Here is a 25,956-nt window from a genome sequence, read left to right as displayed (position 1 = left end):
GGGGGGGCCACAGAGCGCGGCCCAGAGCGGCCCCGCACTTCCGCTCAGCTCGTCTGCTCCGCTCCCACCGCGGAGAGCGAGGGCGGGAGGATAGAGCGGCCTCGTGGGGGTAGCGGCGCGCAGTGCGCCCCCTGCTGTGGGGCCTCCCAAGGAGGGACGGCGGCGGCGGCAGCGGCGGAAGTGGCGGAAGCGGAAGTGGAGGGGAAAGCGGAAGTGGTCGTTGCCATGGCGGCGGTTGCGGCCTAGGCCAGGTCTGGGGGTGAGAGCAGGGAGGGCCCGGGACCCCTGAGGGGGGGAGGAGGGGAGATCCCACCTGAAGAGGGTGGGGAGGGGCGCCGGGATCCCTGTGACACGGCTGATTCCCCCCAGGAGGGGACACAGAGAACCCCGGAGGGGGGGGTCAACATCTGTCCCGGGGACACGGGTCAACATCTGTCCCCTCTCTGTCCCCCCCACAGCTGTTCTTTCCCCACCACGTTCCTGGGATTCCTGGAAGCCGCCGGGATGACGCAGGCGGAGCTGCGGCTCTGCTCCCTGCTGCTCCAGGAGCACTTCGGGGAGATCGTGGAGAAAGTCGGGAATTCCCTGCTCCGGACGGGCCCGCGGCCGCTGCGGCTCCTGGTGGGCGACACGGGGCTGCTCCCGGATCAGGTACGGGATGGGAGGGGGCCAGAGGGGGAAACCGGTGGGAAAACCTGGAGAAGGACGAGGAATTTTTAATAACAGTAACTCAGAGGTTTTTCTGGAGTGGGAGGTTTGTATCTCCCTGGAGAACTTCTTTGGAAAGGAGGAGAGAAACTCTGAGGCTCTGTAGGGAGGAAAGATGGGAATAAACCGGTGGGAAAACGTGGAGAAGGACAGGAATTTTTAATGAGATAAATCAAGAGTGGGAGGTTCGTGTGGCCCTGGAAAACTTGAGGAAGGAGGAGGGAAACTGGTGCTGTGTAGAGAGCAAAAGAATCCAGGGACAGGGATAGGTGGGGGAGAAGGACAAGGCATTTCAAATGAAATAAATCAGGAAGGGGGAATTTTCCCGGAGCGGGAGGTTTGTGTTCCCCGAAAAGGAAGGAGGAGGGAAATTCGGATTTTCCGTGAGGAAAACGGGGGATCTGGGCAGGGGAAAAAGTGGGATCCCGACCTTCCCGCTCCCTCCCACAGGTTGAAGAAGGCCCTTTGTGTCCTGCTCCAGCACGACCTGGTGCGGTACGAGGTGCAGCCCCCGCGGATCCGTGGAGTACGAGGCGCGGAGCGAGCGGATCCTGCGGATCCTGCGCTACCCCCGCTACATCTACACGGCCAAGACACTCTACGGGGACCCCGGGGAGCTGCTGGTGGAGGAGCTGCTGCTCCACGGCCACCTCTCCATGAGCTGCGCCGTGGCCAGGGTGGCCGATCGCCTCACCGAGACCATGGAAGGTGGGAGGGAAGGTCCTCCCTGGGAAAAAAAAAAAACGGGAGCAGGTTTGGGAATGTGGGAGCAGAGGATTTGTGGGGTGTTCATGGCCAGGTCGTGGTGGTGGCCATGGTGTCACCGTGGCCTCCAGAGCCTCAGGAACATCCTGGATTCAGCTGATGGGGACTATGGAGGGTGGGAAGCTCCTCCTTAGAAAAATAGGGATCTGGGAGCAGGTTTGGGAATGTGGGAGCAGAGGATTTGTGGGGGTGTTCATGGCCAGGTTGTGGTGGTGTCACCGTGTCCTCCAGAGCCTCAGGAACATCCTGGATCTGGTCATGGAAAGGCTGATGGAGGCTGTGGAGGGTGGGAAGCTCCTCCTTAGAAAAACAGGGATCTGGGAGCAGGTTTGGGAAGGTGGGAGCAGAGGCTCCGTGGGGTGTTCACAGCCAGGCCGTGATGGTCGTGGTGGTGGCCATGGTGTCACCATGTCCTCCAGAGCCTCAGGAACATCCTGGATCTGGTCATGGAAAGGCTGATGGAGACCATGGAAGGTGGGAAGCTCCTCCTTAGAAAAACAGGGACCTGGGATCAGGTTTGCGGAAGGTGGGAGCAGAGGATCTGTGGGGTGTTCATGGCCAGGTCGTGGTGGTGTCACCGTGTCCTCCAGAGCCTCAGGAACATCCTGGATCCAGTCATGAACAGGCTGATGGAGACCATGGAAGGTGGGAAGCTCCTCCTTAGAAAAACAGGGATCTGGGAGCAGGTTTGGGAGGGTGGTCCCAGAGGGTCTGGGGGGGTGTTGACGCTCGCCGTGGTGACCGTGGCGTCAGGGCTATCCCAGATCCGCCCCACCCCACGGGCTCCTCTCCCTCCTAGACGGGAAAACCATGGATTACGCCGAGGTGTCGGGCACGTTCGTGCGCCTGGCAGACACCCACTTCATCCGGAGGTGCCCGATGGTCCCGGAAAACCCCGGGAACGCCGCCGAGCCGCCGCCCCCCGCGCCCGCCCTGGCCATCGCCGAGCGGGACATGTACGTCGTGCGCGGCTCAGCCTGGCCGGTGAGGGGATCCCCGGGATTCCGGGGGGCCTCGGGAAGCGCTCGGCCCCGCCATTCCGGGTGGGAGACGCCGGGTTTTTGGCTCGGCAGGGAAAGGGAAGCGGAGACGCTCGTGCGACGACGAGGAGGAGGAGGACGGGCAGCGCAAGGCCAAGAGGCAGAAGCAGGAGGGAGGAAGCTCGGAGGTACCTGGAATTCTGGGCCTGGGAAGGGTGGGATGGGCATATTCCTGACCTGGAGAAACCAGGGGGGGTTGTGAGCCCTTTCCCTCATTTTTTGTGGTTCCTTTTCCTCATTTTTCTGCTGCTTCCTCCTCATCTTTTGTGGCTCCTCTTCCTCACTTTCCTTGGCTCCTCTTCCTCACTTTCCTTGTCTCCTCTTCCTCACTTTCCTTGGCTCCTCTTCCTCAGTTTTGTGGCCCCTTTTCCTAATTTTTTTGGCTCCTTTCCTTCAGACTTTTTCTGCCCCATTTCCCTCAGTTTTGTGGCTCCTTTTTCGCTTTTTTTGGGCTCCTCTTTCGCATTTTTTGTGGCTTCTTTTCCTAATTTTTCGTGACTCTTCTTCCACATCTTTTTGCCCCTCTTTTCCCTCAGTTTTGTGACCCCTTTTCCTTTTGATTGCTCTTTTTTCCTGCCTCATTTCCCTCATTTTTTCATCTCTTTTCCCTTATTTTCGTGTTTCATTTCCCTCAGTTCTGTGGCACCTTTTCCTCCTTTTTTTGTGCCTCATTTCCCTCATTTTCCCATCTCTTTTCCCTTATTTTTACATTCCATTTCCCTCAGTTTTGTGCCTCCTTTCCCTCACTTTTTACCGCTCCTTTCTCCTGCCTCATTCCCTCATTTTCCCATCTCCCTTATTTCTGTCTCATTTCCCGCTGCTTTCTGCCTCCTTTTCCTCATTTTTTTCCTCCTCCTTTCCACCAGCTTCCTGCCTCCTTTCCCTCAGTTTTCCCACCCCCCTTCCCTCATTTTTTATCCCTTTTCCCCCCTCAGCCCCCTCCGGACGACGGCATTTACTGGCAGGTGAACCTGGAGCGTTTCCACCAGCACTTCCGTGACCAGGCTCTGGTCAGCGCCGTGGGCAGCCGCATGGACCAGGTCTGGCTCTCCCACCCCCATTCCCACTCCGGATCCGGGCTTTTCCCTGCCCTGAATCCCGTTTTCCCCCCTTTTTCCCCCCGTTTTTCCCCCTGCAGACCAGCAGCGAGGTGGTGCGGACGATGCTGCGCATGAGCGAGGTGACCACGGCCTCGGGCGCGTCCCACACCCAGCCCCTCTCCTCCAACGAGGTGGGTCCTTGGGAGCCCCTGGAGTGCTGGGAATCCCTTGGAATGCCTGTGACATTCCCTGCTTTTTTCCCCTCCCACGTAGATATTCCGGGCTCTTCCTGCCGGGTACAACATCGGGAAGCAGGTCCTGGACCAGTACCTGGCGCTCCTGGCTGATGATCCGGTGGGTGCCCCCGGGCTCTCCAGGGCTTTTCCAGCCTCTGGCATTCCATGCTTCCACGGAATTCGCTCTGTCTGTTCAGTCCCCGGGGCTCTCCAGGGCTTTTCCAGCCTCTGGCATTCCATGCTTCCATGGAATTCGCTCTGCTCTCCGAGGGGAACTTGGGTTTTACTGAGAGTTAACAGTTTTTAACAGATACTGACCAATTCTGAAGTTTTTTGTACAGATATTGGAGTTAGTTATCAGATATTAAAGTTACTTAAAAGATATTGAAGATATTTAAGAGATACTGAAGTTTGTTTTTTCTTTTCCCAAAATCTCCATCTTTTTCTTCTCGCTCCAGATTTTAAGGGAAAACAACCAACCATGTTTTCCTTCTCTGGGGATGTCCTGACCTCTTCCCTGTTGTCTCTCCCTGCAGCTGGAGTTCGTGGGGAAGTCTGGGGACAGCGGTGGGGGCACCTACACCGTCAGTATCCTTTGGAGAGTGGGGGGGACACACTTGGTGTTCCCAGGCCTGAAACATTCCCAAGCTCTGGAATTTTCTCCTTGACCTTCCCCCCACCGCAGACCTGCACAAGGCCCTGGCGTCTCTGGCCACGGCCACGCTGGAGTCCATCGTGGAGGAGAGGTGACAAGGGGACCTGGGATACTCCCAGGCTTTTCCCACAATCCCTCCTCATCCCGCTCTCCCCGCCCAGGTTCGGCTCCCGCTGCGCCCGGATCTTCCGCCTGCTCCTGCGCAAGAAGCACCTGGAGCAGAAGCAGGTGGAGGATTTTGCCATGATCCCGGCCAAGGAGGCCAAGGACAATGCTCTACAGGATGCTCTCGGAGAACCTGGTGTCCCTGCAGGTGAGGGGAAACTCCGGAATCCGGGAGATTCCCCCGGGTGGAATCGCTTGGCCGGGGGTTTCCAGGCACTTCCAGGTGATCCTGCACCAGGGACACCTCTGGGGAGGGAGAGGGATCCCACCAGGGACACCTCTGGGGAGGGGGACCCCCTTAGCTTGGTCCCTGCCCCTCTCCTTCCCACAGGAGATTCCCAAGACTCCAGACCACGCTCCATCCCGCACCTTCTACCTGTACACGGTGAACGTGGCGGCCGCCGCCCGGATGCTGCTGCACCGCTGCTACAAGGTGGGTGCCCAGCACCTGAACATCGGGCCATCCCGGCCTATCCGTGCGGGAATTCCCAGGGAATCCAGGTGGCACAGCCCCCTCCTTCCCGGTGCCACCAGGGGTGGTGGCAGTGGCACCGTCCCTGTGTCCTCTCACTGGGTTTTTGTGAGTGTGGGGTCCCCCCAACACCGCTGGGCTGGGTGGGCTCACCTGGCTCTGTATTCCCAGAGCTCCTGCTCCAGTATCCAGGTGTCCAGGTGTCCCAGAGGTGGCAGTGCCCCTGTCCCCGTGTCCCCCCCAGTGCCCCCAACGCCCCTGTTTGCCCCCAGAGCGCCGCCAACCTGATGGAGCGCCGGCAGCACGAGACGCGGGAGAACAAGTGAGCGCCGCGCCGGGACCGGGGGCTCAGCGGGTCCAAGGGGGGGGTCTGGAGCCACCAGCACCCCGTCCCTGTGTCCCTGTCCCCTGGCAGGAGGCTCCTGGAGAAGTCCCAGCGGGTGGAAGCCATCCTGGCCTCCATGCAGGCCACGGGCGCCGAGGAGGAGCAGCTGCGGGAGGTGGAGGAGATGCTGACGGGGCCCGAGAGGCAGCAGCTGGAGAACCTCAAACGCAACGTCAACAAGTGAGGGGACAGGAGGGGACAGGAAGGGGACAGGGATGGGGATAGGGAGGGGACAGGGATGGGGATAGGGAGGGAACAGGGATGGGGATAGGGAGGGGATGGGGATGGGGATAGGGAGGGGACAGGGATGGGGATAGGGAGGGGACGGGGATGGGGATAGGGAGGGGACAGGGATGGGGACAGGGATGGGACAGGGATGCTCATGGCTCTGAGAGGTAGCAGCTGGAGAGCCTCAAACACAACGTCAGCAAGTGAGGGGACAGGAGGGGACATGGGAGGGGACAGGGAGGGGACAGGGATGGGAATAGGGAGGGGATGGGGATGGGGATAGGGAGGGGACAGGAATGGGGATAGGAGGGGATGGGGATGCTCATGGCTCTGAGAGGTAGCAGCTGGAGAGCCTCAAAAGCAAAGTCAACCAGTGAGGGACAGGGAGGGGATGAGGAGGGGACGGGGAGGGGGATAGAGAGGGGACAGGGAGGGGAGGGGACAGGGATGGAGATGGGACCAGGATGGGGCCAAGAGGGGACGGGGATGGAGATGGGACCAGGATGGGGACAGGGTTGGGGCCAGGACAAGAGTCGGGGACCCCCCGGTGGCTGCCCACCGCTGTCTGTCCCCAGGATCGACGCCAGCGAGAACCAGGTGGACGAGACCATCTTTGTGCTGGAGTCGTTCATCGAGAGCACCGTGAAGAGACCCTGAGGGAACGGGACAGGGACAGGGATGGGGACAGGGACAGGAGTGGGGACAGGGTCAGGAGTGGGGACAGGGACCAGCTGCCTTCGCCAGTGGTGCTTGTGCTGCTGAGGGGAATAAAGCAACAGTTGCTGATGGCACCTGAGCATCAACGGGGGACAGGGACACAGAGGACATGGGGACAGCTGTCACCCCTCAATTTGGGTGTTCATGGATCCCCGCTCAGTTTGGGGTGTTTATTGATCACCCCTCAGTTTGGGTGTTCATTGATCACCCCTCAATTTGGGTGTTTATCCCCCGTTAATTTGGGAGACCCCCTGGCAGGACCAAGGGACCCCCCTGTCCATGCCCCACACCCCCCAGAGCTGTAATTTAGGGCAGTGCCATTAATTAAAGATATTTATGGAGCGGTGGGTGCGATGTGAGGGGAGGGGGGATGTTCGGGGGGGTCCTTTGGGGACCCCGGGATGGGACACTCGTGTTTGAGGGGGATATTTTGGGGACCCGTGACCTCCGGGACGGGACACACGTGACGAGGGGGACGCACGTGCGCTCGCCCCGCCCGCCACGCTCCGCTTCTGGCCTTGCGCCCAATCACAGCGCGCTTTCCCCGTGACGTATAACAAGGGGCGGGGCAGCCCCGGGAGGGGGGCGGGGCGCGCGTGGTTGCCGCGGCAACGGCGCTTGCTGTGACCACGCCCCTATGTGGTTGTGGCCATCCCAGAACAGGCCCCTCATCACCTCCAGAGGCTCTCCCGGGTCCTACCGGGACCCCGCGCCCCGCCCGGGGGTCACCAGCGCTTCCCGCGGCCCTCCCGGCTCCCCGAGAGGACCCCCAGCTGTCCCCCCCGGGCCCGCCATTGTCCCCTCACCCGGTGCGGCCCGGCCCTGACCCCGCCACGCGCCCGCCCCGTGACGTCATCACACCGCGCCCTTCGCTCCAAGATGGCGGCGGCCGGGAGGGGCTGAGCCGGGCCCAGGCACGGACCGGGATCGGGGCTGGGACTGGGAGCGGGATCGGGAATGGGACAAGGGTGGGGACGGAACTGGGACTTGGAGCTGAACAGGGGCTGGGCCGGGACCACGACGGGGACCGGAACCGGGGCTGGGGGTGCTGAGCTGGCGCCGGGCAGGTACCAGGGCTGGGAGGGACAGGGGCTGGACAAGTATCGTTACCGGGGGGCGCGCAGGTGCCGTTACTGGGAGTACCGGCGGTGTCTGAACTGGTACCGGTCCCGGCAGTCCCGGCGGTGTCCGATCCGGTACCGGGGCCAGGCAGGTCCTGGTGGTGGGCAGGTCCCGGTACCGATGGTGTCTGAGCCGGTCCAGGGGTGGGCCGGTCCCGGTGGTCCCGGCGGTGTCTGACCCAGTCCAGAGGGCGGGGGGATCCCGGTGGTCCCGGCGGTGTCTGAGCCGCTCCCGGCCGTCCCTGCCCTTCTCCCTCCCGTCCCTCACCGCCCCTCTCCCCTGCCCTCCCGCAGCCCCGCCATGCCTCCGCCGTGCCCGGCGCTGCCCCGCGCTGCCCCCGCGATGCCTCCCGCTGCCCGCGCGTCCCGGCCCGGCGCCGCCGCCGCGTCCCGGTGAGGTTTTCCCCCCCGGTGAGGCGATGCTGCGGCGGCTGCTGGAGCGGCCGTGCTCGCTGGCGCTGCTGGTCGGCTGCCAGTTCGCCTTCGTCGCCTACTTCTCGCTCGGCGGGTTTCGCAACCTCACGGCGCTTTTCGGCCGCGGGGCCGGGCCCAGCTTCGACTATTCCCGCACCCGCGACGTCTACGAGAACCTGAGCCGGCTCCTGCCCCCCCGGCCCCCGCCGCCAGACCCCGCCAGACCCCTCCCGTACTGCCCCGAGAGATCGCCCTTCCTCGGTGAGGGGGGGAACGGGGGGAGTGGGAGGGGAAATGGGGGGGAAAGTGGTGTTTGGGGGACTGGGGAGGGGAAAACAAGGGGTTTGGGGGATCCCTGAGGGGAGAAATGGGGAGTTTGGAGGGGAAATGGGGGTTTGGAGGGGGGTAATGGGGGGTTTGGGGGATCCCCGAGGGGAGAAATGGGGGGTTTGGGCAGGGGTTGGGATGGGGGGGACACAGCCTGGGAGTCCCCAGTTTGGGATTGAGGGGGGGGACATGCACCTAGGACCCCCCAGTTTGGGACTGGGGGGTGACAAATCCTGGGGCTCCCCCGATTTGGAACTGGGGAGGGTCACCTCCAGGACCACCCAGTTTGTGACTGGGGGGACACACACACCGCCAGAACCCCCTGATTTGGGATTGGGGGGGGCCACACCCCCAGGACCCCCAGTTTGGGACTGGGGGATGCACACACCCCCAGGCCCCCCGGTTTGGGATTGAGGGGAGGGACACACCCCCAGCCCCCCCTGCTTTGGGACTGTGGGATGAGGGGGGCAAACCCAATTTGGGGTCCTTTATCCCCCCCAGCCCCCTGTGCCCCCCTTTACTCCCCTTATCCCCCCCCCAGTGGGTCCCCTGACGGTGACCTTCGCCCGGGTGCCGTCGCTGGAGCTCATCCGGGCCAAGAACCCGGGGGTGGGCCCGGGGGGGCGGTACCGGCCCCCCCTGTGCGAGGCCCGGTCCCGCACGGCCGTCATCGTCCCCCACCGCAACCGGGAGAGCCACCTGGGCCACCTCCTCTACTACCTGCACCCCTTCCTGCAGCGCCAGCAGCTCCACTACGGCATCTACGTCGTGCACCAGGTCTGGGGGGGGGGAATTGGGGGGGTTTTGGGGGGGTCTTGGGGGTCCCAGACCCTTTTTCCAGACCTTTGCGGGATGGGAGTTGTGGGTGCGACGGGGCGGAGATGCTGAATGTGGGGGTGAAGAGGGGTTTGGGAGGCCCCAGAGGGGCTTGGGGTGGTTTGGAGGGTCCCCACGGAGGATTTTTGGGGGCCTGGAGGGGGTTTGGGGGGTCCCCAGGGGTCTCAGACCCTTTTTCCAGACCTTTGCGGGATGGGAGTTGTGGGTGTGATGGGGTGGAGATGCTGAATGTGGGGGTGAAGAGGGGTTTGGGAGGCCCCAGGTGGGGGTGAAGAGGGAGTTGAGGGGCGTTTAGGGGTCCCCAGAGGGGCTTGGGGAGGTCTGGGGGGTCCCCAGTGCTTCCAACCCCCCTTTTCCACCCCCCAGGCCGGGAATTCCACATTGAACTGAGTAAAGCTGCTGAATGTGGGGGGTGGATGAGGGGTTTGGGGGGTGGATGAGGGGTTTGGGGGGTCCCCAGAGGGGGTTATGGGGCGTCCCCAGGAGGTTTTGGGGGGTCCCCAGTGCTTCCAGCCTCCCTTTCCCACTTTCCAGGCCGAGAATTCCACGTTGAACTGGGCAAAGCTGCTGAATGTGGGGGGTGGATGAGGGGTTTGGGGGTGGATGAGGGGTTTGGGGGGTCCCCAGAGGGGGTTTTGGGGCGTCCCCAGGAGGTTTTGGGGGGTCCCCAGTGCTTCCAGCCCCCCTTTTCCACCCCCCAGGCTGGGAATTCCACGTTCAACCGGGCAAAGCTGCTGAATGTGGGGGTGAAGGAGGCCCTGAAGGACGAGGACTGGGATTGTCTCTTCCTGCACGACGTGGATTTGATCCCGGAGAACGACCACAACCTCTACACCTGCGACCCCTGGAACCCCAAACACGTCTCTGTGGCCATGAACAAATTCGGCTACAGGTGGGTCACACCCCCCTGGGGGATTCTGGGGGCTCCCTGGGGGGGTTCAGAAGGGTTTGGGGGGTCCCCACAGCTTCCAGACCCCCTTTTCCCACCTCCTCAGGCTGGGAATTCCACCTTAACCGGATGAAGCTGCTGAATGTGGGGGTTCAGGGGGGTCTGGGGGTCCCCGGAGGGGTTGTTCAGAAGGGTTTGAGGGGTCCCCAGTGCTTCCAGACCCCCTTTTCCCACCCCCCAGGCTGGGAATTCCACCTTAACCGGGTGAAGCTGCTGAATGTGGGGGTTCAGGGGGATCTGGGGGGGGCTTGGGGGTCCCTGGGGGGGTTCCCTGGGGACACTCTGGGGTGGGGGGACAGCAGCTGAGTGTGTGTGTGTCCCCCCAGCTTGCCATACCCCCAGTATTTCGGGGGGGTCTCAGCCCTGACCCCCGACCAGTACATGAAGATCAACGGGTTCCCCAACGAGTACTGGGGCTGGGGGGGCGAGGACGACGACATTGCCACCAGGTGGGGACACGGGGGGGCTGCTGTCCCCCTCCCTGGGGCTGGGGGGGTGTCCCATTGTCCCCTCCCTGGGGCTGGGGGGGTGTCACACTGTCCCCTCCCCGGGGGAAATGTCCCTGTCCCCTCACCCCATGACCCCATGTCCCCCCCCAGGGGGATGTCCCTGTCCCCTCTGTCCCCCCCAGGACAGTGTCCCCACTCCTGGTCCCCCCCCCATGCCCTGTGTCCCCCCCAGAGGGGTGTCCCTGTCCCCTGTGTCTCCCCCTGTCCCCTGTGTCCCCCCCAGGACAGTGTCCCCATTCCCTGTTCTCCCCCCAAATGACCCTGTCCCCCCCGGGAGGGTGTCCCTGTCCCCCCAGAGGGGTGTCCCCATGCCCTGTCCCCCCAGGAGGGTGTCCCTGTCCCCCCAGGGGGGTGTCCCCATGCCCTGTCCCCCCAGGAGGGTGTCCCTGTCCCCCCAGGGGGGTGTCCCCATGCCCTGTCCCCCCCAGGGGGGTGTCCCTGTCCCCCCAGGGGTGTGTCCCCATGCCCTGTCCCCCCAGGGGGGTGTCCCTGTCCCCCAGGGGTGTGTCCCCATGCCCTGTGTCCCCCAGGGGGGTGTCCCTGTCCCCTGTGTCCCCCCCTGAGCCCGTGTCCCCCCCAGGGTGCGCCTGGCCGGGATGAAGATCTCCCGCCCCCCCATCTCCATCGGCCACTACAAGATGGTGAAGCACAAGGGGGACAAAGGCAACGAGGAGAACCCCCACAGGTCCTTGATTCTGTGATTCCATGATTCCATAATTCTGTGACTCTGTGATTTGATGATTCCATAATTCTATGATTCTATAATTCCATGATTCTATGATTCTAAGATTCTGCGATTCTGTGATTTTATGATTCCATGATTCTAAGATTCTATAGTCTTTGATTCTATAATTCTGTGATTTTATGATTCCATGGTTTTATGATTCTCTAATTCCATGATTCTATGATTCTATAATTCTATGATTTTATGATTCCATGATTCCATGGTTCCAGAATTCTATGATTCTATAATTCTATGATTCTATAATTCTATGATTCTATAATCCCATGATTCCATGACTATAATTCCATGATTCTATGAATCTATAATTCTATGATTCCATGACTCCATAATTCCATGATTCTATAATCCAATGATTCCACGATTATGCGACTCCATGATTTCACGATTCCATGATTTTATGGTTCCATGATTCCATGATTTTATGGTTCCATAATTCCATAATTCCATGATTCCATGATTCCCTAGCCCCCTGCCTGACCCCCCTGCTGTCCCCCCCCCCCCCCTTCCCCAGGTTCGACCTGCTGGTGCGGACCCAGCGCGCCTGGACCCAGGACGGGATGAACTCCCTGACCTACTCCCTGCTGGAAAAGCGGCTCCAGCCCCTCTACACCAACCTCACCGTGGACATCGGCACCGACCCCCGCGGCCCCCGCGGCCCCCCCAGCAGCTCCCGCCGCTTCCGGGAGGAGATGCTGCGCCAGCCCCCCCGGGGGGCCCTGCCCCTGCCCCTGGCGCTGGCACGGGGGGCTTTCCACCCCCCCAGCCTGCCCACGGCCCCCCCCGCGGCCCCCAACAGCACCCAGGGCCTGGGGACCACCCAGGACCCCCGGGGGGGCAACCAGAGCCTGGCACGGGGGCCCCCTTAACCCCCCCTTCCTGCACTGGGACCCCAGTGTGGCCTCGCTGGATGGACTGGGGGGGGCAGTGGGAGCCCTGCCCGGTGTTGGGGGGGCACCCCGGGGTGAGCCTGACCCCCGGGGGGTGGTGGGGGGTGGTCTCTGGGGGTCCCCGAATCGGGCGCACGCGGGTATTTATTCTATTTATGAGCCGCTCCCTGGGCCTTTGTAAGGGGTTGAGGGGTTTTTTTGGTCAATTAAAAGAGAAAATCGCTTTGTCCTACAGCCACGGGGGGGCTGCTGGAGGGGTGAGGGGCACGGTGGGGGGGTCAGGGGGGTGTCCCCAAGAGCCCCCCCACGGCCTCCTTGGCGCTGGCGATGCAGTCGTTGACGGAGACCCCCGAGTAGGAGGCCCCGACGAGGCTCAGGGGGAGCTGCTGCTCCTTCAGGAACTGCCTGATCCGCTCTGGGGGGGGGGGGGTGCACGTGGGGTTTGGGGGACAGGAGACCCCCCACTACCACCCCAGGGACTCCCCCAGACTGCTGGGACCGTCCACAACCACCCAGGGACACCCCCCCCCCTCCCAAATCCACCCCAGGACCCCCCTTGGTAACACAAACCAAGCCCCAGGGACCCCCTCCGGCTCCCAGCACCCACCCAGGGACCCCCTCCAGTTCCCAGCACCCACCCAGGGATCCCCCTCCAGACCCAGCACCCACCCAGGGACCCCCTCCAGACTCAGGGCCCCTCTGACACCCCAAACCAAGCTCCACAGACTCCCAGACCCCTGGGAGCCCCCCCCCCCAGGACCCTTCTGTCCCCCCAAACCAAGCCCCAGAGACCCCTCCCCAGACCTCAGGGACCCCCTTACCGAGGCGCTGCCAGTGGCCCAGCGTGTACTGGGGGATACAGCCCTGTCGGGGGGGGGGCGAGTTGTTGGGGGGGGGGGCACAGGTGAGCCCCGCGAGCCCCCCCCCTTCCGAGCCCCCAGCCCCCCCAAAACCGCCCCCCACCCACCTGCTGCACCCTGACGATGGAGCGGGCGGGGGTCCCGCCCAGCCCCAGGTGGTCCCGCACGGCCTCCTGTGCCCTCCGGAGCAGCAGCGCCGGGGCCGCCCCCGCCGGGTCCCCGAAGCTCTGCCGGAACCAGGCGCCTCCCAGCATCACCTGTGGGACACGGGGAGCCCCCCCAAAATCACCCTCGTGCCCCCCAAAATCACCCCGGAGCCCTCCCGGTGGTCCCGCACAGCCTCCTGTGCTCGCTGCGTCCCCGAAGCTCTGCCGGAACCAGGCGCCTTCCAGGGCACCGTGAGCCCCCCAAAATCACCCCGGACCCCTCTCCGACCCCCCAAAAATCCCTCGGACCTCTCCCCGTGCCCCCCAAAATCACCCCGGACCCTCCCCATCCCCCCCAGGACTCAGGTGGTCCCACACAACCTCCTGTGTCCCCCCAGAGCTCTGCCGGAATCAAGCATCTCCCAGGACACCGTGAGCCCCCCCCAAATCACCCCGGACCCCTCCCCGAGCCCCTCAAAATCATCCCGGACCCCTCCCCGTGCCCCCCGGGACTCAGGTGGGGCCGCCCCCGCCGGGTCCCCGAAGCTCTGCCGGAACCAGGCGCCTCCCAGGACACCTCCCAGGACCAGAGCCCTCCCAAAATCCCCCCGGGACTCCTCCCCGAGCCCCCCAAACTCCCCCTAGGACCCCTCCCCGTGCCCCCCGGGACCCACCGTGAGCCGCACCGAGGGCGGCCCGGCCCCGTCGTGCTGCGGGAACGCCACCGAGTCGTAGACGATGCCCAGGAGCGCCGGGTCCTCCGAGGAGGGGACGAGGTGCCCGAATCCCTGCGGGGAGGATGGACGGGCTGGGGTCACCCCTGGGGGGCTGGGGACACCCCCGGGGGGGGCAGGGGGCACCTGCGGGACCCCCCCCTCACCGTGACGGGCAGCGAGACCCCCTCGTACTGCAGGTTGACCACGGCCACGGAGGCGGTCGGGATGTGCCGGAGCTCCCGCGCCAGCGGCTCCGCCTCGGGGGGCAGCGCCTCGGCCAGGGCTGGGGACGAAGGGGGGACATCAGGGGACAGCGGGGGACATCAGGGGACAGCGGGGGACATCAGGGGACAGGGGGGGACAGGGGGGTCCGGGCAACGCGGCCGTACCTGCGGCGGGCAGGGCGCTGACGACGTGGTCGGCGGTGACGGTGCCATCGGGCAGAGAGAGCTGGGGGGGACAGAGAGCAGGGTGGGGGGCACTGGGGAGGGCACTGGGAAAGGAACACTGGGAAAAGGACCTGAGGGGCGCCGGGGAGGGGACGGAGAGTGGGATGTGGGGTGGGGGGAACTGGGGGGGGGAGGACCGAGGGGGGCACTGGTGGCACTGGGGAGGGGATACTGGGAAAAGAACATGGGGAGGGGACGGAAAGCGAGGTGGGGGGCACTGGGAGGGGAGAGTGGGATGTGGGGTGGGGGGCACTGGGAGGGGACCCAGGGACACGAGAGGGGGACCCAAGGGGACACCGGGAGGGCACTGGGAGGGTCCCCAAAGGACACTGGGAAGGGACTGGGGGCACTGGGACGGGCCCCAAGGGGACACTGAGAGGGGACCGGGGGGGGGGGAATGGGAGGGTCCCCAAGGGACACTGGGAGGGTCCCAAAGGAACACTGGGAGGGTCCCCAAGGGACACTGGGAGGGGATTGGGGGCACTGGGAGGGTCCCCAAAGGACACTGGGAAGGGACTGGGAAGGCACCGGGAGTGTCCCCACCTGCCAGCGGCCGTGGCGGTGGCGCAGGTGACACAGGGGGCTGTGACAGCGCAGCTCGACCCCGCGGGGGGCCAGGAAGGCCACGAGCCCCCGGGCGAGGGTCTCCATCCCCCCCCGCAGGGACCACTGGCTCCAGCGCTCGGCGCGCGCCCGCCGGGCCAGCCCCGAGTCGGGGCCGCGCGGGGTCCCCTCCCCTGCGGGGACAACGCGGTGACAACGCCCGGGGGGGGGCTCGGCCCTGCTGCCCCCACAGACCCCCCCTCCCCGAGCCAGGGCACGGTGCCAACCCCGGCGGGGCGGGGCCTTCCCTGAGGGTGGCACCGCTGTCCCCTCGTGTCCCTTCGTGTCCCCACCCCAGTGCCCGCCGGATCCCAGTGCCAGCCCCGACACGCTGTGGTGTCCCCAGTGTGTCCCCAGTGTCCCCAGTGTGTCCCAGTGCCATTCCCAGCAGTGTCCCCAGTGTGTCCCAGTGTCCCCACCAGTTCCCAGTGCCATTCCCAGCAATGTCCCCAGTATGTCCCAGTGTCCTCAGTGTCTCCCAGCACCATTCCCAGCAGTGTCCCCAGGGTGTCCCAGTGTCCCCACCATCTCCCAATGCCATTCCCAGCAGTGTCCCCAGTGTCTCCCAGTGCCATTCCCAGCAGTGTCCCACTGTCCCCACCATCTCCCAATGCCATTCCCAGCAGTGTCCCCAGTATGTCCCAGTGTCCCCAGTGTCCCCACCGTCTCCCAGCACCATTCCCAGCAGTGTCCCCAGTGTGTCCCACCGTCTCCCAGTGTGTCCCCAGTGTCCCAGTGTCCCAGTGTCCCCAGTGTCCCCAGTGTCCCCACCGTCTCCCAGTGCCATTCCCAGCAGTGTCCCCAGTATATCCCAGTATGTCCCAGTGTCCCCAGTATGTCCCAGTATGTCCCAGTGTCCCCAGTATGTCCCAGTATGTCCCAGTGTCCCCACCGTCTCCCAGCGCCATTCCCAGCAGGACGGATCCGCGGCTCCTCTCGGCCCGGAACAGGGCCGGGAAGCAGGAGCGGGCGCTGAGGGTCCGACTGTCCCCGGCGAAGACCCCCCGGCACAGACTGTCCACGGCCACCTCGGCCACCTGCGGGGCCACCACGGGGTCACCGCGGGGTCACCGGGGAGCGCCCGGGCCACGCCCAGACCTGGGGGGGGCTGATAACCCGGGGGGGGGTTATCGGGGTGGAGGGGGGGGTTATGGGGGAAGGAGGATAATGGGGGAGAGTAATTGGGGGGGTTACTGAGGTGGGGGGTTATCGGGGGGGTTACAGAGGGAGTTATAGGGAGGGAGGGTTATCGAGGGGTTTATTGGGAAAGGGTCATTGGGGTGGGGGGTTATCGAGGTTGGAGGTTATCAGGGGGGTTATGGGGGGGAGTTATTGAGGTGGGGGGTTATGGGGGGGGTATTGGGGAGGTTTTGGGGGGTGTTATCAAGGGAGGAGTTATTGGGGGGTTTATTGGAGCGGGAGATTATTGGGGGGGTTACTGGGGGAAGTTATTGCAGGGGGTTGTCAGGGGGGGATTATCAAAGGTTAGGGATTATGGCATGGGGTTATGGAGGGCTGGGGATTATGGGGGGGGTCATCAGCCCCCCCCGGACCCACCTCGGGGCCGAAGCGGCGCCGGGCGAAGCCGTGGGCGCTCTCGTCGGGGTCTGTGCCCGCCGGGGTCAGCAGGTCCCGCAGCCCCGCCCAGAGCAGCGCCCGCGAGAAGGGGGGCACAGCCCGCACGAGACCCCTGGGGACACGGGGGGGTCAGGGGGGTGGCACTGGGGGCACAGAGGGTGTGTGTGGGGGGCATGGCCCGCACGAGACCCCTGGGGACACGGGGGGGTCAGGGGGGTGGTATTGGGGGATACTGGGGGGCATGGACTGCATGAGACCCCTGGGGACGGGGGGGGTCAGGGGGGTGGCACTGGGGGATATTGGGGGGCACGGCCCGCACGAGACCCCTGGGGACACGGGGGAGTCAGGGGGGTGGCACTGGGGGCACAGAGGGTGTATAGGGGGGCACAGACAGCAGGAGACCCCTGGGGACAGGGGGGGGTTAACGGGGGGTGGCACTGGGGGGGCACAGCTCACAGGAGACCCCTGGGGACATGGGGGGAGTCAGGGGGGGTGGCACTGGGGGCATGGGGGGTGTATGGGGGGCACAACAAGCAGGAGACCCCTGGGGACACAGGGGCATCGGGGGGTGGCATTGGGGACCGGGGGGGGTATTTGGGGGGCACGGGGGGATCAGGGGGCAGAGGGAGGGGGGGCTCAGGGGGTCCCTACCCCAGCCCCGAGGGCAGGCGGTGCAGGGCCCCCCCGCAGAACAGGAAGCGGTTCCGGGACGCCGGGTGGTCCCCGGGCACGGGCAGCACGTCCCCCCCCCAGCCCCAGCTCCGACACCTGGAGGAGGGGGGGCATTTGGGGGGGCTCAAACACAGCCCAGCACCTACAGAGGGACCTCCCCCAGCACTGGGGACCCCAAAACCCACCCAGGAAACCCCCAGAGCACTGGGGACCCCCAGCACCCACTCAGGGACCCCCCCAGACCACTGGGACCTCCAACATCCACCCAGGGACCCCTCAGACCACTGGGCCACTGGGGACCCCCAACACCCAGTCAGGGACCCCCCCAGACCATTGGGGACCCTCAGCATCCACCCAGAAACTCCCCAGACCCCAAAACCCTGCCCAACCAATACCCCCCCAAACTCCAGCCCCCAAGGACCTCTCTGGCACCCCGAGCCCAGCCCCAGGGACCCCCCAAACCACTGGAATCCCCAACACCCACCCAAGACCCTCCCAGACCAATGGGACCCCCAACACCCACGCAGGGACCCCCCAGACCATTGGGACCCCCAACACCCACGCAGGGACCCCCCAAACCACTGGAATCCCCAACACCCACCCAGGACCCTCCCAGACCAATGGGACCCCCAACACCCACGCAGGGACCCCTCTGGCACCCCGAGGGGTGCAGGGACCCTCCCCGAGCCCCCCCCCCGTACCATGTGCAGGGTCTCGGCGCCCACCGCGCCGTGGGGACGGACCCCCCTGGGCCCGTGTTCAAACACGGCCCCCTCGGGGGTCCGGGTGCTCTGCAGCCACCCCCCAAAACGGCCGCTGGCCTCCAGCAGCACCACCTGCGGACCCCCAGAGACCCCCCCAGTGTCACCACGGGCACCCCACGGCGGCGGGGGGGTCCCGGGAGGGGGAGGGTGGGAACCCCGGGGGGGGGGGTCTCGGGGGGAACAGAGGTCCGGGATGGAGTTTTGGGGTCCCAGGGAGTGCTGGGGGTCTCGGAAGAGTTTGGGGGGGGTCCTCTAAGTAATGGAGGTCCGGGATGGAGTTTTGGGGTCCCAGGGAGTGCTGGGGGTCCCGGAAGGCTGGGAGGGGGTCCTCTAAGTAATGGAGGTCCGGGATGGAGTTTTGGGGTCCCGGGGAGAGCGGGGGGTCCCGGAAGGCTGGGGGGGGGGTCCTCGAAGGAACGGAGGTCCGGGGGGGGGGAGGTTGGGGGTCTCAGGGGGAGAGTCTGGGGGTCGCGGGGGAGGCTGGTGGGGGGGGTGTCCTGGGGAAAACTGGGGGTCCCGGAAGGCTGGGGGGGTCCCGGAGGGAAGGGAGGAGCGGAGGGGGAGTTCGTGGATGCCGGGTGGGAATTCGGGGGGTCGCGGGGGAGGTGTTGGGGGTGTCTCCGCTCACCTTGGGCGGGCGGGGGGCTCGGACGAGGTGGTAACAGGCGGCCAGGCCGCTGATGCCGCCCCCCACCACGGCCACGGTCGGCGCCATGAGGGGACCTGGGCCGGGGGGGGGTCAGCGGGGTCGCCGGGACCCCCCAAACCCCCCGATCCCCCCCCCAGCCCGGCCCCGCGACCCCCGGAGCCCCCCCCGCACCTCTCCCGGCGTCCGCCGCGCAGGCCACGCCCCCCCTCCGTCCCGATAAGGGCATGGGGCGGGGCCTCTGGAGGCGACTGGCCAATAGGAAGGCGTCGTGCGTTGATGGACAGGCGCGGGAGCGCGCCATGGAAGTAAACCACGCCCCCGCCCTTTGACCACGCCCACTATATCAACGCCTATCCCATTGGCCGCGCCCCTGACACAGAAACCACGCCCCTTCTGATAATGGCCACACCTCCTGTAATTAGATATTGACTTACAAGCCCCGCCTCCTTCCATGACCACGCCCTCTCCCTTTAAACCACGCCCGTTCTTCCACTGGCCCTCCCACAAGCCCCGCCCCCATCCGTAGCCCCGCCCCTCCCGCTCCCCGAAACTCCGCGTTTTTCGGCTTTTTTTAGTAAATTTATTCACAAAACCCCCCGGGGCCGCGCGGGCCGCGGCCGACCCGCCCCCCGCGCCCACCCCCTGCCACGGGGGCCGGGGGTCCGGAGGGGTAGGGGGGGACAGGAGGGGGGTCACACCCACCCCCCCCCACCCCCTCCCAGCGCGGGGGTCCCGGGGGGCTCAGGGTCTGCGGCCGGGGGGCTCCTCCAGCTCGTAGAACAGCACGTAGCCCTCGCTGGACGGCACCTGGTTCTCGCTGATGGGGGACACGCTGCCGGGGGAGGGGGGACACACACCCCCTTAGCCCGGGTGGGCGGTGGGCACGGGGGTTGGGGGGGGTGTGCCCGGGTGGAGGGGGCAGGGGGCACTCACCGGGAGTCGTTGTAGACGCGCCAGCCCGCGGGGTCGCGGCAGAAGGCCGTGTAGTGCCCGTAGTGGACGCTGCCCGAGTGGTTGCACAGGGCGTACAGGCTGTACACGGGGCTGCCTGCGCCGGGGGGGGGGGCACACGGGGGGGGCTCAGCGCTGCTTCCCCCCCCTCCCCGAGCCCTGGCAGCGGGCACGGGACCCGCAAGTGCCTCTGCTTGCCCCGCGCCCCCTGCCCTGCCCCTTCCCGCCCCCTCCCCGCCCCCCTCACCCGCCTTCTCGCTGGCGAATTCCCGCAGGTTGAGCTGCTGCAGCGGGAAATCCACGAACACGGAGCATTTCTTGATGGAGTAGCGGGTGGTGGAGAACCGGTTCAGGTCTTGGGGAGGGGAGGGGGGGGCGTCAAGGCAAAGCTGGACGGAGGAGTGGATCCCCCCCGTGCCCCTCCCCGTCCCCAAATCCCGCGGCTTCCCGAAGGATACGGAGCACCAGGATCCGGGGGAAGCGCTGGATCGTCAACTTCTTGGTGCTCCGCGTGCGCTGCCGGCACTTGTCACACACCTGAGGGGAGGGGACGGTGAGGGGGGGCAGTAGGGGGACAAATTTGGGGTCACAGAGGGAGTGTCCCCCTCTCCAAGCTCTCACCGGGGCGTTCTCCGAGTCCAGCTCCTCCTCCTTGGTGAAGAGGCTGAAGCAGTCGTGGAGAGAGACCTTCCCCCCAGCAAAGCTTTTCTGGAGGGGCAGAGGGTCAGAGAGCACTTTGGGGGCACCCAGGAGAGTCTGGGGGAGGGTCTGGGGGGCTGCACCCCACCCTTACCTTTGGGATGGGCAGCGACAGGTCACAGAAGACCTCGAAGGTGGTGGAGCGGTACCCGCAGGCCTGGCACTTGAGGCAGCTCTTCAGCTGCCCCACAAAGAGGTCTGGGGGGCAAGAAGGGGGTCAAAGGAGGGGGGCCACCCCAAGAGGTTTGGGGGGTCTCAGGGAGGGGGAGTGACCCCCACCCCCAGCGCTCACCCACGACCTTGCTGTCCTCCCTCTCCAGGTAGCGCTTCCACATCTGGTTGGCGCGTTCGTCGTCGCTGCAGGGGGGAGGTCGAGGAGGGGGGGGGTGTCAGCCCCAAAATCGGGGCTCCCTCCCCCCCCCTTCTCACACACTCCCCCCCCCCCCCCTCCTCTCCTCACCTGAGCGTTTCGGGGTCCTCCAGGGCGGGGGCTCTCCGTGTGTCCGACAGGATGCTGGGGGTCCGCCGGCCCTTGCGGTTGATCTCCACGTGCAGCCGGTCCATGAAGAACTTGAGGAATTCCTGCGCGTCCTGCTGGCTGGGGTGGGGGGGACACACACACAGGGACACGTTGGACCCCCTCTGCCCGACCCCCCAAAGGTGTGAGGGTGGGCGGGGGGGTGATCCCCTCACCTGTAGCCCGTGAAGGAGGGGACGTATTTTTGGAACACGGCCTTGAAGCGCCCGGGGTTGACGGGCTCCGAGGAGTCCGGGTGCCAGAGCGCCGCGATGACGTCGGCGAAGGCTGCGGGGACAAGGGGGACACACGGGTCTCAGGGGTTATGTAACCCTTTCAGGGAGGTCCTGAGGTTTTTTAAGGGGGTCTCTCCCACCTTCTGTGAGCTCCTGGGGGGCCCTGGGGCCGGGGGGCTGCTCCTGCTGGAAATCCCGGCGCAGGCAATAGTCCCGCAGGGGTTTGGTGCTGCTCAGGCACTGCAGCACCGCGTTCATGAAGCACTGGGGACACAGGGGGATGGTGCTGGGACTTGGGGGGTCCCCAGGGGTCCCATTGGGGTGTCCCCCACTGTTTCAGGCACCCCTCATGGTGTTCTGGGGCAGGGGGGATCCTCGGGGATGTGACATCCCTCCCAGCGGGACAGGACTGGGGAGGAACAGCCACAGAGAGACCTGAGGACCCCCCGGTGACCCCAAAGGGACCCTGAGGTGACCCCAAAGGGACCCCAGGAGACCCCAAATTCTTCGTGCACCCCAGGGCAGTGGGAGAGGAGGGCTGGGGGCCACAGGGACTGTGCTCTGGGACTGAGGGTCCCCAAGGACGTGATGTCCCCAGTGGGACAGAACTGTGACCACCATGAGCCTGGAGGACCCCCAGGTGACCCTAAAAAGACCCCAGGGGACCCTAAATCCTTCGTGCAGCCCAGGACAGAGGGACAGGAGGGCTGGGGACCACGGGGACTGCGTGGGGGGGGCTGGGGGAGCTCCAGCACGTCACAGCCCAGCAGGACGGGACAGCAACAGCACAACCACTGCGAGCCTGGGGGGGACCCCGAGGTGAGAGACCCCCCCCCCCAAATCCCTCCCACACCCAGCCCGGAGAGCCAGCAAGGTCTGGTGGCCACGGCAGCCACTTAGGCAGCCACTTACCGTGTTGCCCAAATTCCTGAGGCCCACGTGGCCCGAGCCCAGCAGCAGCGAGTGGTGGGTCTGCGGGGACACCGAGTGACACACGTGAGCCGCGTCCCCCCCCCCCCCGCGACCCCCCCGGTCCCCCCTGGCCCCCCGGACCTCGCCGGTGACCAGCAGCAGCCCCATGACCGCCGTGTGCACCACGGACTCGGCGATGTCGGCGCTGCCCCGGCCCGGCAGGTCCCGCCGGGGGAGGAGGGAGCGCTGCAGCTTCCTGGGCAGCTCCACCAAAGTCGCTCCCTGCAGCCCGGGCATGGCTCCGGATGGCACTGCCAGGGTCTGTCCCCCTCGGGAATGTGGCACCGGGGCCGCTGCGTCCCCTCGCCCGCCCCCCCCCCACCTCCCAGCGCCCTCAGCTCATTAGCTGATCCGATTCCCCAGGGCTATTCTGGGGAGGCTCATCCCGGGGGGGATTAATTAGCCCCGGGACCGCCCCCGGGGGACAGTGGGAGCCGCTCGGAGAAGGGGTGAGGAGGTAAACACCAACCCCCCCCCACCCCAAAACCAAACCCCGCCGGCAGGGAAGGGGGGGGGGGGGCTCAGCGGGGCCGTGGGACCCCCAGTGGCACCGTTGGGGACACGCCACGGGGGGTCAAACCTGTCCCCCCCCGGGGGGGATTTCAGGGATCCCGATCCTGATCCCAACACGTGGCCGGGCAGGTGGTGGATGGGGATGGGAGGGGGGGGGGGCGGATACGGAAATGGGGATGGCACCGGCCACCTCTGGTCCCCCCAGAGCCACAGGGATGGCACTGGCCACCCTGGAGCTGTGGGGGACAGCACTGGCCACCCTCAGTCCCCCCAGAGCCACAGGGGTGGCACTGGCCACCCTCGGTCCCCCCAGAGCCACAGGGATGGCACTGGCCACCCTGGAGCTCTGGGGGACAGCACTGGTCACCCTCAGTCCCCCCCAGAGCCACAGGGGTGGTACTGGTCACCACCAGCCCCTCAAAGCCACAGGGGTGGCACTGGCCACCCTCGGTCCCACCAAAGCCACGGGGGACAGCATTGGCCACCCCTCAGTGTCCCCAAAGCCACAGGGGTGGTACCGGCCACATCTGACCCCCCTGGAGCCGTGGGGGTCCCCAAAGCAGGACTGGGGCAGGGAGAGTTGAGACCACCAGCACTGTCCCACCCTGGTGGGGCCACTGACCCCATAGCCAGGGACATTCTGAGGGTCTCAAGGCCGGGGACATCCTGGGGGGCTCGTCACGTCCCCATGACCCTCTGGTGACCCCCAGGGTGTGCCATCACATTGTCCTGATCAGGGACACCTTTGGGGTCCCACCACATCCCCATGGCTCCTTAGGGACACCCTGGGGGTCCCAACACATCCTCATGACCCCCTGGTGACCCCTAGGGTGTCCCATCGCATCCCCTTGACTGGGGACACCCTGGGGGGCTCACCATGTCCCCATGGCCCCTTGGGGACACTCTGGGTGTCCTGCCACGTCCCCATGCCCCCCCGATGACCCTCAGAGTGTCCCATCACATTCTCCTGACCAGGGATACTCGGGGGGGGTCTCACCACATCCCCTGGACTAGGCAAACCCTGGGGGTCCCACCACATCCCCATGGCCCCTTAGGGACACCCAAGAGATCCCCCCACGTGCCCCCTGCCAGGCCACCCAAGGTATCACCCCAAGGCCCCATGGGGGTGCCCCCCATGCCCCCCCACGACCCCCCCATCTCTTACAGCAGCCGCCTTGTCCTCGCTCCTGCCGCTGCCGGGGCTGCCGGGGCCGTACGGGGCGGGGTCCGGGCGGGGCCGGGGGCCGCCCTCGGGGGGCCGCACCGACAGCAGCAGCGGCGGCGGCACCGGCACCGGCGCCACCGGGGACGAGACCCCCGCGGCCTTCCCGTCCTGCCCGGGGGGGGCCACGGCGACCCTGCGGAGCGAGGAGCTCCTGCGCAGCGCCAGCGCGCCCAGGGGGTGCCCGCAGTCCCGCAGCACCAGCCGGCTCAGCGCCACCGCCACGTCCTCGGCGCGGGTGCCACCGGTGCCACCAACGGCGGTGACACCGCCGCCACCGCCGCCGCCGCCCTGGCTCAGGTCGCCGATGCTGATGGACTTGGAGCGGGCCAAGTTGCTCCGGCGCCGCTCGGCCGCGCTGGGCAGCGAGAAGGAGGCGCTGCCGGGCACCGCCGGGGCCCCCCCGGGCACCCTCACGCCGTGGTCGCCCTTCACGGGGCCCCGGCGGCCCCCTGGCCCGCGGGGGGGGGCGGCCGGAGGGGGGTCCCCGCGTTTGGCCGCCCGGCCCCGCTCCGGATCCAGCTTCTTGGGCCCGCGGGGAGGGGGTTCTTCGGGGGGCGGCGGCGGGGGCGGCCGGGGGGGCAGCAGGCGCAGTTTGGGGGCCGGGGACAGCCCGTTGGGGGCCGCATGGCGCTCCTGGCTCAGCGCCCGGTGCCCACCGCTGGGCAGGCGGGCACCCCCCGCCCGGGGCTGCGCCGTCACCACGGCGGTGCCCGCGGCGGCGTCCCTGGCGCGGCCCAGGCGGTGCTCCGAGGCCTGGGGCATGGCGGGGCCTGCGGGGACACGGGGAGGGTGTCACGGGGGGGGGGCAGCGGGATGGGAGGGGGGGCAGCGGGGAGGGCGAAGGGTGAGGGGGGGCACTCACCGACCTGCTCACAGCCCCCCGCGCCCGGCGGCCGGACACAGCGTCCCGTCGGCGGGGGCCCTGTGGGATTGAGGGGGGGGACAAGGGGTCAATGGGGGGGGTTGGGGGGAACCCCAGGTTTGGGGGGGACACCCCTAGACCGGTGCCAGGCTCCTGGGGAGTCATGGAAAGGTTTGGCATGGTCGGGAGCTCCGCCCACCCCAAGCCGGGTGCTGCTCCCCAGGGGTGGGACAGGGAGAAAAGGGGGGACCCCCAGGCCCCCTCACTGAGGCCCTGGGACCCCCCAGGCTCGAGAGGACCCCCAACCCCCTCAGTGAGCCCCGGGGACCCCCCAGGCTCGGGGGGACCCTCAACCCTCCTCATTGAGCCCCAGGGACTCCCCAGGCTCGGGGGGACCCTCCAAGGTCCCTCCTGGGGGGATGTTCAGTGCCCCTCTACCCCCACAGCCCCCCGGCCCTGTTCCCTAACTCATCACCACGGCCCACCCTCCCCTCCCGCCGGGGCCTTGCCCCCTACCCCGCTCCCAGCCCGGGGATCCCCTCCCGTGGGATTCCCGCTGCCCCCGACCCCCCGCAGCCCCCAGACCCCCTCAGGCCTTGTCCCGCCTCCATCACCCCTCTGGGCCCTGCCCCGCACCCTCCACCGGGGCCCAGGGTCCCCATAGGGGGGGTGTCCGTTACTCCCGAGCCCCCCCACCCCCGCAGCCCCTCCAGGACCCCCCCCCGAGTCCCGCAGGCCTTGTCCTCCCTCCATCACCCCGGTCCCCCCCCAGACCTACCGGGGCCCTGCCCCGCACCCTCCACCAGGCCCCAGGGTGCCCATAGGGAGGGTATCCGCCTCCCCCGAGCCCCCCCCCACCCCCGCAGCCCCCCCAGGACCCCTTCGAGCGCCCCAGGCCTTCTCCCCTCTCCATCACCCCGGTGCCCCCCCCACCCCGGGGCCCTGCCCCGCACCCCCCACCCGTCCGCTGGGTGCCCATAGGAGGGGTGCCCGTTACCCTCGAGCTCCCCCCAGTCCCGCAGCCCCCCCAGGACCCCTCCCGGGCCCCCCCGGGTCCCCCCGCACCTCCCGCGGGCCGCCATGGCAACAACTCCCGCCGCACCCGCCGCCATCTTTGTTCCTCCCTTGCCCGGCCCCGCCCCCGGCGGCCTCACCGCCCGCTCTGCGCATGCGCCGCCCCCCGTGGCCACGCCCCCAACCGCCGGCGTCGCCATGGAAACCGCGCGGCGTCTTAAAGGCGCCGCGCCCGCTTCGGCCGCGGGTGTTATTGTAGGGTCGCGCGCGGCGGGAGGACCCCCCTACACCCACACCGCGGGTGTGGGGGACCCCGCGACACCCCCAGGA

The 25,956-nt window shown here is 66.8% G+C and overlaps 4 protein-coding genes across 6 annotated transcripts; 2 read left to right on the top strand and 2 right to left on the bottom strand.

Annotated features, from left to right (window-relative positions):
* The first annotated feature begins 180 nt into the window (after positions 1-180).
* Positions 181-6,469, top strand: POLR3C (RNA polymerase III subunit C). The gene is given in 19 exon segments (XM_051776647.1): positions 181-251; positions 459-651; positions 894-899; positions 1,166-1,216; positions 1,218-1,416; positions 2,273-2,437; positions 2,440-2,457; positions 2,547-2,641; positions 3,449-3,553; positions 3,652-3,744; positions 3,827-3,907; positions 4,326-4,377; positions 4,475-4,535; positions 4,606-4,714; positions 4,716-4,757; positions 4,941-5,042; positions 5,354-5,403; positions 5,497-5,646; positions 6,270-6,469. Coding segments are annotated over 18 exon segments (1,608 nt in total). The 5' UTR covers positions 181-251; positions 459-504; the 3' UTR covers positions 6,352-6,469.
* Positions 6,470-7,826: 1,357 nt separating this feature from the next.
* On the top strand, positions 7,827-12,434 carry B4GALT3 (beta-1,4-galactosyltransferase 3). 2 transcript variants are annotated; one of them, XM_051776645.1, is made up of 6 exons: positions 7,827-8,207; positions 8,815-9,050; positions 9,812-10,002; positions 10,386-10,462; positions 11,187-11,253; positions 11,825-12,434. In XM_051776645.1, the coding sequence occupies exons 1-6, from the start codon at positions 7,952-7,954 to the stop codon at positions 12,177-12,179; spliced, it is 1,182 nt and encodes a 393-aa protein (XP_051632605.1). In that variant the 5' UTR covers positions 7,827-7,951; the 3' UTR covers positions 12,180-12,434. The 2 variants fall into 2 exon arrangements, with proteins under 2 accessions (XP_051632605.1, XP_051632604.1); XM_051776644.1 differs by having other exon boundaries at positions 10,386-10,508; positions 11,149-11,253.
* PPOX (protoporphyrinogen oxidase) lies at positions 12,412-18,795 on the bottom strand. Its single transcript, XM_051776643.1, is given in 13 exon segments — positions 12,412-12,615; positions 13,022-13,064; positions 13,168-13,317; positions 13,881-13,994; positions 14,087-14,205; positions 14,312-14,372; positions 14,915-15,108; positions 15,867-16,011; positions 16,532-16,664; positions 17,204-17,301; positions 17,303-17,320; positions 17,926-18,060; positions 18,617-18,795. Coding segments are annotated over 13 exon segments (1,434 nt in total). The 5' UTR covers positions 18,704-18,795; the 3' UTR covers positions 12,412-12,478.
* Positions 18,796-19,209: 414 nt separating this feature from the next.
* On the bottom strand, positions 19,210-25,743 carry USP21 (ubiquitin specific peptidase 21). Of its 2 annotated transcripts, none has more exons than XM_051776641.1 (14): positions 25,678-25,743; positions 24,617-24,672; positions 23,691-24,520; positions 21,953-22,012; positions 21,181-21,304; positions 20,981-21,092; positions 20,748-20,885; positions 20,580-20,644; positions 20,382-20,485; positions 20,210-20,296; positions 20,047-20,125; positions 19,836-19,943; positions 19,571-19,681; positions 19,210-19,469 (listed from the first exon to the last, which is right to left on the bottom strand). In XM_051776641.1, the coding sequence occupies exons 3-14, from the start codon at positions 24,510-24,512 to the stop codon at positions 19,330-19,332; spliced, it is 1,950 nt and encodes a 649-aa protein (XP_051632601.1). In that variant the 5' UTR covers positions 24,513-24,520; positions 24,617-24,672; positions 25,678-25,743; the 3' UTR covers positions 19,210-19,329. The 2 variants fall into 2 exon arrangements, with proteins under 2 accessions (XP_051632601.1, XP_051632602.1); XM_051776642.1 differs by having other exon boundaries at positions 19,282-19,469; positions 19,571-19,685.
* Positions 25,744-25,956: the final 213 nt, after the last annotated feature.

This window comes from Manacus candei, unplaced genomic scaffold (assembly GCF_025592945.1).
Source record: "Manacus candei isolate 608988 ecotype Guabito, Panama unplaced genomic scaffold, ASM2559294v1 h1tg000573l, whole genome shotgun sequence".
Classification (NCBI taxonomy): domain Eukaryota; kingdom Metazoa; phylum Chordata; class Aves; order Passeriformes; family Pipridae; genus Manacus; species Manacus candei.
The sequence above is the reverse complement of the archived record's forward strand: the minus strand, read 5'-3'. Positions and strand labels throughout refer to the sequence as shown.

What these genes read in the sequence shown, in the direction of transcription:
- B4GALT3 (XM_051776644.1), top strand. Translation starts at nt 7,952, where the DNA reads ATGCTGCGGCGGCTGCTGGAGCGGCCGTGCTCGCTGGCGCTGCTGGTC. An exon ending in ATGAACAAATTCGGCTACAG is followed by an intron (nt 10,003 to 10,385) that starts GTGGGTCACACC and finishes GTGTCCCCCCAG; the next exon opens with CTTGCCATACCCCCAGTATT. An exon ending in GACGACGACATTGCCACCAG is followed by an intron (nt 10,509 to 11,148) that starts GTGGGGACACGG and finishes TGTCCCCCCCAG; the next exon opens with GGTGCGCCTGGCCGGGATGA.
- USP21 (XM_051776641.1), bottom strand. Translation starts at nt 24,512, where the DNA reads ATGCCCCAGGCCTCGGAGCACCGCCTGGGCCGCGCCAGGGACGCCGCC. An exon ending in GGAGGACAGCAAGGTCGTGG is followed by an intron (nt 20,486 to 20,579) that starts GTGAGCGCTGGG and finishes CTTGCCCCCCAG; the next exon opens with ACCTCTTTGTGGGGCAGCTG. An exon ending in ATTCGCCAGCGAGAAGGCGG is followed by an intron (nt 19,682 to 19,835) that starts GTGAGGGGGGCG and finishes CGGCGCAGGCAG; the next exon opens with CCCCGTGTACAGCCTGTACG.